The sequence below is a fragment of the Chelon labrosus genome (genome assembly GCF_963514085.1).
Source record: "Chelon labrosus genome assembly, chromosome: 16".
Lineage (NCBI taxonomy): Eukaryota > Metazoa > Chordata > Actinopteri > Mugiliformes > Mugilidae > Chelon > Chelon labrosus.
In genome coordinates, this window is record NC_140349.1 from 222106 (window position 1) to 231492 (window position 9387).

Consider the following 9387-nt stretch of genomic DNA (forward strand, 5'->3'; position numbering starts at 1 on the left):
TGACATTAAGATGAACAACACTGGGGTCCGACATAAACGTGTCTGGTTGTTCTTCTTCGTTGGTGTCAGTGACATTAAGATGAACAACACTGGTTCCTCCTGTTTTCTCCTTCACTGTTTACTGAATCAGAAAATACTTTATTCCCCAGCATGTTTGTACATACAAGGAATTTGCTTTGGTGTTGTTACGCATAAAATAAAATAAAATAAAATAAAATATAATAAAATAAAATAAAATATAGGAACTATAGAACTTGCTCTCAGATATATAAAAATACTTGGCATTGTTCAGCAGACGCACTGTGGATGGGAAAAAACTGTTCACCATGTGAGTGGTTCTGGACTTGATGGATCGCAGCCGTCTGCCAGAGGAGAGTCTGTTAAATAGTCCGTGTCCAGGGTGAGAGGGATCAGACACAATCAGCTGCTTCAGAGTCCTGGAAGAGTCCAGCTGGTCTAGAGACGTCAGACTGCAGCCAGTCACCTTCTCTGCAGAGAGTCTCTCTTGTCTTGTCCTCAGCAGAGGCTGCAGCAGACCAAGTGGTGATGGACTCAATGATGGCAGTGGACAAGTCAACCATCATTGTCTTTGGCAGGTTGAATTTCTTCAGCTGCTGCAGGAAGTACATCCTCTGCTGAGCTTTTTTAATTAGGGCGCTGATGTTCAGCTCCCATTTGAGGTCCTGGGACATGATGGTGCCCAGGAAACGGAAGGAGTCCACAGTGTTGACTGTAGAGTCAGACAAGATGATGGGGAGGAGTGGGGCTGTGTTCTTCCTGTAGTCCATGATCATCTCCACTGTCTTGGAGGCGTTCAGCTCCAGGTTGTGGCGGCTGCACCAAGTCACCAAGCTGTCAATCTAAAAACTGTAGGCGCTCTCATCTCCACCTGAGATGAGCCTGATGAGGGTGGTGTCATCCACAAACTTCAGGAGCTTGACAGACTCGTGACTGGAGGTGCAGCTGTTGGTGTACAGGGAGAAGAGCAGAGGAGAAAGGACACAGCCTTGAGGGGAACCCGTGCTGATGGTACGGGAGTCTGAGATGTGTTTTCCTCACATGCTGCCTCCTGTCAGACAGGAAGTCTGTGATCCACCTGCAGATGGAGTCAGGCACGGTCAGCTGGGAGAGTTTGTCCTGTAGTAGAGACGGGACGACTCTGAAATCCACAAACAGGACCCTGGCGTATGGTCTGGGGGAGTCCAGGTGCTGGAGGATGAGGTGGAGGGACAGGTTGACGGCGTCATCCACAGATCTGTTTGACCTGTAGGCGAACTGCAGGGGGTCCAGGAATGGGTCTGTTAAATCCTTAAGGTGAGAAAGCACAAGGCGCTCAAAAGACTTCATCACAACCGATGTCAGGGCAACAGGGCGGTCGTCATGGAGACCAGTGGTCCTTGGCTTTCTGGGGACTGGGATGATGGTGGAGGCCTTGAAGCAAGCTGGCACGTGACATGACTTCAGTGAGATGTTAAATATATCCGTGATCAGCACAGTGCTTCAAGGTGGACGGAGACACAGCGTCTGGTCCAGCAGCCTGGGGGGGGGGGGGGGGTTCTGGCTTCAAGGTGGACGGAGACACAGCGTCTGGTCCAGCAGCCTGGGGGGGGGGGGGGGGGTTCTGGCTTCAAGGTGGACGGAGACACAGCGTCTGGTCCAGCAGCCTGGGGGGGGGGGGGTGAGTCGTTCACAGAGTGGGGGGGTTGTAGTTGACAGAGCTGGAGTCGTTGGCTGCAAACTGGCTCTGCAGCTTTTCTGAGGTCTGACTAGTGTACCTAATGAAGTGGCCACTGACTCAGATGTTCAGAGTTTTATTTTAACAGAATATAATTGTTATATTTGTTATAATTAATTACTTGTTATTATTTCCGGTCTTTGCTTCCTCCACTCGTCGCTCTCCCGGAACCTTTGACGTCCACACAGAGGTTCCTCCGGAAGCCTTTTCCTGACGGACCGCAGCAGCTTTGTTTACTTTTCAGTGTCCGTCATTACATTTTGCTCCAGGGTCGTTTCACTACTTTAAACTCCCGGTTCTTCTTTGACTGTCACCGGTTTAACGTGACAGAAGATTCCGTTAAATCCAGAAATGTCCGCTGAGCCGCTGATGTCCCCGTCGCCGACCTCTCCGTTCTTTCATACCCGGGCGGCGGAGGTCCTCGGCGGTGTGGACCCGGACGGCAGCCCGCTGGAGGAGATCCAGACCCTGAGGACGTTCGTCAACGAGCGGCTGACGGCGGCGGTGGAAGACATCCTGGGCGCGTTCGGGAGAACCGTGGCCCGGTACCAGGAGCAGATCGACCGGCAGCGGCGGCAGATGGACCGTCTGAGGTCCGGGTCCGGGTCCGGGTCCGGGTCCGGGGAGGAGAAGTGGAACCGGGAGGCAGGTCGGAACAAATGTTACAAGACAAAAATAATATGCAGAATTGTTTTCTTTTTATTTTACATTATTTTAGTTTAGTTCAATTTCAATTCAATTCAATTTTATTTATGTAATGTTAATAACAAAACAAATGTCTCAACACACACACACACACACACACACACACACACATATATATATTAGGGATGCACCCTAATGAACATTCTTGGCTGAGACCAAAAATTTAGAAGCCAAGGCCGAAATTATTATGATAATTATTAGTTCCATTCATGGACATGACTGTTAACTAACCTCACTAAAATCAATGCATAGCAGTTTCATAAATTAATATTAATATTTCAATTACAAAATTAGGAAAATATTTATTTAGCACATTCCAACAACGCACAATATAAAATAAAATGTTTGATTTGACTCCACTCATTAAATAATAATGGAGCAGAAGCTTTTTCAGCTGGAAATCAGCTTCTATCCACTGAGATGTTACTGAGCTTATCTGTTTATCTTTATTAAGAAAAAATGGTGCACTGCACCTCTGCAATGCACATCACTGTCAGTGGGTCTTTCTATTAAACTGTATAATACTTCTATAATACTTTATATAATATTTCTAAAATTCTTCTATAATACTTCTATGATACTTCTATAATATTTATATAATATTTCTATAATACTTCTATAATACTTCTATAATACTTATATAATACTTCTATGATACTTCTATAATATTTATATAATATTTCTATAATACTTCTATAATACTTCTATAATACTTATATAATACTTCTATTATACTTCTATAATATTTATATAATACTTCTATAATACTGTCTATACTGGAATACGTCCACACAGACGTGCCCGTGCTGGCTGCGGTTGCTGCTTGTGTCGTCACAACATCCTGTTTCAGTGATAAAAGTTTTTCAGCCGAAAACTGAAAATGCACTTCTGGGCCGGTGCATCCCTAATATGTGTGTGTGTGTGTGTGTGTGTGAGTGTGTGTGTGTGTGTGTGTGAGTGTGTGTGTGTGTGTGTGTGAGTGTGAGTGTGTGTGTGTTATTGTGAAAACTGAGGACAACTAAAGACACATTACCTGGTGAACCTCTGCATTAGATTGAACAGAAACATCCCATAAACATTTACTAACGTTAAATGAATGAATGCAGATTTTAAGATGACTTAACGTTAAAGTATTAATCAGCTGAACACCATTAAACATGAAGTGCTGGTGGCGTTGTGCCAGACATAACGCAGACTGCATGTTAAAGGACTGCCTCCTGTCAGACCCTCTGCAGGACTCCTCCTGGATAAAAGACGCTCCGGATCACCAGGTTCTGGTTCAGACCGGCCGTTCTGATGAGACGGACACCGGGTTTTCGGCTGCTCACATTAAAACCGAAGCCGCCGGAGAGGACCTGGATCCGGCTTCAGTTCTGGAAGCAGAGAGCGAAGTCCCTGTCCTGGCCGAGGACTACGACACAGAGGACAGCGAAGACTACAGGAGGGAGGAGTCTGGACTCTGCAGACCAGAGGAGACGGCAGCAGAAGGTCAGAGGTCAGACAGAGAGAGGAGGAGCGCCTCTGACCTGCAGGAACACAAACAGCGTCCTCCTGAGTTCAGCTGCAGGGTTTGTGGCCAGTCTTTCCAGAGGATGAGTTACCTGGTCGCACACACCTCAGCTCATCCCAGAGCCTGCGCCGTGTGCGGGAAGCACCTGGAGCTCAGCGGCAGCCTGAAGCGTCACCTCCGAGTTCACAGGGAGACGACGTTCGACTGCAGCGTCTGCGGCCAGAGCTTCACGCAGCGGGGGAACCTCCGGACGCACATGAGGATCCACTCGGGCGAGCGGCCGTTCGGCTGCAGCGTCTGCGGCAAGAGCTTCGGTCGGAGGGCGTCGCTGGTGCGCCACATCCGCAGCCACACTGGAGAGAAGCCCTACAGCTGCAGCTACTGCGGCCGCGGCTTCGTGGAGAAGGGAAACCTGACGGTGCACCTGAGGACGCACACCGGTGAGAGGCCGTACTGGTGCTCCGTCTGCGAACGGCGCTTCAACCAGCTGTCCTGCTTCTACAAACACCCGTGTGCGAACAGAGGCCTGATCTCTGCACCCGTCGCTCACAGCTGACGATGACGGTGACAGCAGGAGAGCAGTCTTAAAGAATCAGCGCCAGTGTCTTCTGACGTCACAACACAAAGTTTAGGATCAGGGCTAAAAGCTAAAGGCTCTAAATACTCCATTACCCACAATCCTCGGCTACAGAGTAGAAGAAGACAAGACTGAAAAGAGTCACTGGGTTTTAAAACAAGTGTCTGACTCAGATCCGTCGTTATTTAAAGATCTGACATCTCATTCATCCTCTGGTGATGATGTTAAGCTCCAGCTCTGAGAGCAGCGTCAGGATTTAAAGAGCAAAGACACGAGAAAGAGGAGAAGATGGAGGAGACTCCATGAACCTCTGGAAACAATGAGGACGTGTTTCATATGGAAAATAAACTCTGCCCGTGTCTCAGGGAGGATTTTTTAATTTTAACTTCTGTGATTAAATGTTTCTGTTTTTAATCAAAGGTTTTTGTTCCTAATTTGTCCTGATGAGCGTTGAGTGTTCTGGGAAATAAATGACGGACGATTTATCAGACTCTGCTCGTCTCTGTGGATCCACCACAACATTAAATCAACCTGTGTCGTGTTTTACAAAAGAATGAATCATGTGTGAAGTTGTTGCTTCAGTTGTCGGTGTTGCTCTTTACCTGAAGAGCTCCTCCTCTGACTGAAAGATGCTGAAGCAAATAAACCAGACAGTTATATTAATTATTTTAACTTGAAGCTTAAAAAACATTAATTATAATTAACGTGTAATCGTCGCCGCGTCCAGCAGGGGGCGCTAGATCCCGGGTAAAGGGCAGAGTAGAAACAGAGCATGCGCCACTTACCCGGAAGTGTAACTAGTAAACAAGGCGCCTGGCGGAGAGGCAGGAGCTGCTGAGGAGGCTTTCTCTGTTATTATCACCGACTCTCCTCGTCGCCGTCATGTCCAAGATCGAGATGCTGAGGCTGCTGATCAACCAGCGGCTCACCGAGGCCGCGGAGGAGATCTTCGGGGTGTTCGGGAGGACCATAGCGGAGTACGAGGAGGAGATCTCCCGCTCCAAGCTGGAGATCGACCGCCAGCGACGGATGCTGGACCTGAGCAGGAAGCCCCGGATCTCCGTGCAGGGCGACGGCTCAGGTCTGGAGGAGTATTATGGGAGTATTATGGTCATGTGTGTGTTAATATGTCAGAAACATCTACTTCACATTAGAGACATGAATAAATATAGAACTAGAGCAGTAAACTCTAGTTCTATGTGTTGATATGTTCCTGTTCCATCACAGCTGCTTTAATACTTTTATTTATTTATCTTTAGTAATTAGATTAAAACGGGTGGTCAGCACTGATGCCTCCCAGCCAGAAGGTTCTAGGTTCTAATCCAGGCCGACTGGTTCCTTTCTGTGTGTAGTCTGCATGTTCTCCCTGTGTCTGCGTGGGTTCTCTTCAGGTTCTCCAGCTTCCTCCCACCGTCCAAAGACATGCTGGTTAGGTTCATTGGTGATTCTAAATTGGCCGTAGGTGTGAGTGTCTCTCTGTGTTAGCCCTGGGACAGACTGGAGACCTGTCCAGGGTGGACCCCCCCCTCTAGACCAATGACAGCTGGGATAGACTGGAGACCTGTCCAGGGTGGACCCCCCCCTCTAGACCAATGACAGCTGGGATAGACTGGAGACCTGTCCAGGGTGGACCCCCCTCTAGACCAGTGACAGCTGGGATAGACTGGAGACCTGTCCAGGGTGGACCCCCCCCCCTCTAGACCAATGACAGCTGGGATAGACTGGAGACCTGTCCAGGGTGGACCCCCCTCTAGACCAGTGACAGCTGGGATAGACTGGAGACCTGTCCAGGGTGGACCCCCCCCCCCCCCTCTAGACCAGTGACAGCTGTGATAGACTGGAGACCTGTCCAGGGTGGACCCCCCCCCTCCCTCTAGACCAGTGACAGCTGGGATAGACTGGAGACCTGTCCAGGGTGGACCCCCCCCCCCCCCCCCCCCTCTAGACCAGTGACAGCTGGGATAGACTGGAGACCTGTCCAGGGTGGACCCCCCCCCCCCCTCTAGACCAGTGACAGCTGGGATAGGCTCCACCCCCCATGAGGTTACAGAAGATGAATGAATGAATGAATTAGATTAAAACGTGTTCACTGGGTTTAAATGGAAGCAGCTGGAGGCTGGAGGTGTTTTCAGTCTGATCAGCCACAACATTATAACCACATGAGTCTCCATCAGACCCTGACTCCAGGTCCAGAGGGCAGAGGTCAGCATGGACCCCCTGACTGGTCTGAGATCCTTCTATCAGAACCTCACGGGTCAAGATAAATGATCCTTGGTCCAGGACCCTGGTTCTGGTTCTCCTCATTCATTGGACCACTGTGGACCTCTGACTCCTCCTCCTCATTCTTCTTCTTCTTCTTTCTCTTCTTCTTCTTCCTCTACCTCTCCTCTACCTCTCCTCCTCCTTCTTCTTCTTCTTCTTCCTCTTCATCCTCCTCTACCTTTTTCTGGTCTGATTAAAGTCCAGGTTCTGACGGTCCAGACCAGAACCTGCTGCTTGGACTTTTCTTCATCATATCATATCATATCATGCTAGGGGCCAGGTGGTGGGGCTTTCTCTGGGGCCCTGGGGCCTCTGGGTTCTGCTGCTCTGGTCCAGGACGTCCCTGAGTAGACCATGTATCTGGAGCTGAGGAGGTTTTTGGGGAATTAATTAATAATCATTTCAGCTCTTTGTGGAAAACAGGCAGCGTTTCCATCTGGACACTATTCTTCAGTCTAGTAAAAATAAATATAAATAACGGTTCTGATTTCATCTCTCACTTCCTGACTCTGTTCTCTTCATGGTTGACAGTCTCTGAGCAGCAGGAGTGGAGCTCCAGTCTGAACCTGAGCGAAGAGCAGCCTCCTGACATCAAGGAGGAGGAGGAGGAGGAGGAGGAGCAGGAGGAGGAGGAGCAGTGGTTGGATCATCAGGGCGAGATGTCTCATACGTCGGAGCAGGACAATGTCAGTGTCATGTTGTTCCAGAGCAGCAGAGGAAGAAAGCAGCAGGGCGGCGGACTCAGGAACTCCTCGCTCCACAAGTTCCAGGGCCCGGAAGACCTGGAGCTGGGCCCCCGGCCGGGAACCTCGGATCAGCCCTGCTCCGACCTCGTGGAGGACGAACCCGACGCTCCGGATCCAGCTTTAGGTAACGGCCTGCACACCTGCGTGGAGCTGGAAGTGCCGCCGCCGGAGGTGGTGGACTCGTACATTTGCACCATATGCGGCCGGGCATTCGCTCAGCGCGGCCACTGGGCCAAACACGTCCAGGTCCACCGGAAAGTCCAGGCCAAGGTCGACAAGTCATACACGTGCGACATTTGCGGGAAGAGGCTGACACGGTTCGACGGCTACCAGAAACACTTGAGGATCCACACGGGCGAGAAACCGTACTGCTGCAACGAGTGCGGCCGCAGGTTCAGTGACAACTCCAACTATAAGCGGCACATTCGGACGCACTCTGCTCAGAAACCTCCACAGACCTGAGGTTCACGGTCGGACTGATGTTGATGTGGCTGAGGTTATTTTACCACGGCTCATCTCCTGGTTTGAAACACTGTTGAGGTTTTCTGTTTACTTTCCCAAAAACTAAATCTATCAGCTCCTTTATGGGACTCCTAAAACGACTCATTCACCAACTTTCTCAATTGTCTGTTGACAACTGCTGATTTCCTGAAATACCTCCAGAAACCTTTCATTGATTGCTTGAAGTTTTTGAGTTGTCCCTAAAGGTCAACACCTAAAGGTCAACACCTAAAGGTCACCACCTAGTATTCAAACACATTCAATGTACACTAGAACTTCCTCAATGACACTTGGACTTCCATAAAGCTCTGCTGGTTCCCTGGGAATCCTTAAAACCTCGATGGAACATCCAGAGGTCCACCCAGAACCCTTCAACAACCCAGAACCCCTTCAAAGACTCAAGGAAGACGGTCTCAGATTTCTGAAAGTGTCCTTCTGGGCTTTTGAAACAGACTGACTCAAGAACCTCAGAAGAGACGGGACAAACATCAGCCAAACATTTTCTTCTCCAGCTGCCATTAAACAAAAGACGATGATTTTTTAAACATTTATCCAAGTCAGTGAAGACACGTATCAGAACAAGGAGGAAGAGACGTATATTGTATTTTTATATCTTCTATATTTTAACAGACGTTTCTACACTGGAGGAAACTGGTGCAGATGCATCAAACGTATCTTTGCTGTCATTGGATAAAAACCTTTTTATTTCTCATCCAATGACAGTGAGGGGCTGGAAAAACAAACCTTCCAGTCAGATGGTGATAGAACAACCTGGAAACATACGTTTAGAGTTTTTAATCTAACGAGAACTGGACGACATTCCTGAAATAATAAAACCAGATGATTTAAAAACTCAATCTTCTGTTTATTCTTTTGTGATTCCTCAAAAGATCACGTTTATGAAACCAGGTGTTTATAAGAAATGTTTCTGCATCTCACAGTTGACACATTTTACTCAGTTTTAACCATTTCATGTTATTGTCTGGTGAACTTAACAAATAGAGAATCTGACTGTTCTGGGTTCATGTTTGTTAACACTACAAACATCCAGGGTTACCACCGGGGTTCCTTCAAGAAGCAAAATTCTTCCCTTAGACGTGTTAAAGGTTGGTCAAGTTAGTTTAGCATCAGTCTACAGAAAACAAACTGTCAGATTTATTCTTTTACTTGATGTAGAAACACTTTCCTATCTGAACTGGGTTCATGTAGTTGTGAGAGGAGTTACGTTGCATTCATCATTTGTCACGCCCCAACTATTCAACTCTTCTACCAGTCCAGAGAATCAGCTGCTAATTGTTGAAATAAAATTCAAATGTCATCGGAGGAATGTTTATAAAAACAAAGTCCTGGA

The 9387-nt window shown here is 48.2% G+C and overlaps 2 protein-coding genes across 2 annotated transcripts; both read left to right on the forward strand.

Moving 5' to 3' along the window:
* Window positions 1–1974: 1974 nt before the first annotated feature.
* On the forward strand, window positions 1975–5208 carry LOC311501722 (uncharacterized protein). The gene is made up of 2 exons (XM_084563701.1): window positions 1975–2384; window positions 3665–5208. The coding sequence occupies exons 1-2, from the start codon at window positions 2087–2089 to the stop codon at window positions 4504–4506; spliced, it is 1140 nt and encodes a 379-aa protein (XP_084419827.1). The 5' UTR covers window positions 1975–2086; the 3' UTR covers window positions 4507–5208.
* A 135-nt stretch (window positions 5209–5343) lies between these two features.
* Window positions 5344–8893, forward strand: LOC311501727 (uncharacterized protein). Its single transcript, XM_084563710.1, has 2 exons — window positions 5344–5608; window positions 7321–8893. The coding sequence occupies exons 1-2, from the start codon at window positions 5410–5412 to the stop codon at window positions 7995–7997; spliced, it is 876 nt and encodes a 291-aa protein (XP_084419836.1). The 5' UTR covers window positions 5344–5409; the 3' UTR covers window positions 7998–8893.
* The last annotated feature ends 494 nt before the right edge of the window (window positions 8894–9387 follow it).

Excerpts from the sequence above, each read along its gene's own strand:
- LOC311501722 (XM_084563701.1), top strand. The coding sequence starts at position 2,087 with ATGTCCGCTGAGCCGCTGATGTCCCCGTCGCCGACCTCTCCGTTCTTT. Across the intron at positions 2,385-3,664 it reads GAAGTGGAACCGGGAGGCAG|ACCCTCTGCAGGACTCCTCC; the intron begins GTCGGAACAAAT and ends GCCTCCTGTCAG.
- LOC311501727 (XM_084563710.1), top strand. The coding sequence starts at position 5,410 with ATGTCCAAGATCGAGATGCTGAGGCTGCTGATCAACCAGCGGCTCACC. Across the intron at positions 5,609-7,320 it reads CGTGCAGGGCGACGGCTCAG|TCTCTGAGCAGCAGGAGTGG; the intron begins GTCTGGAGGAGT and ends CATGGTTGACAG.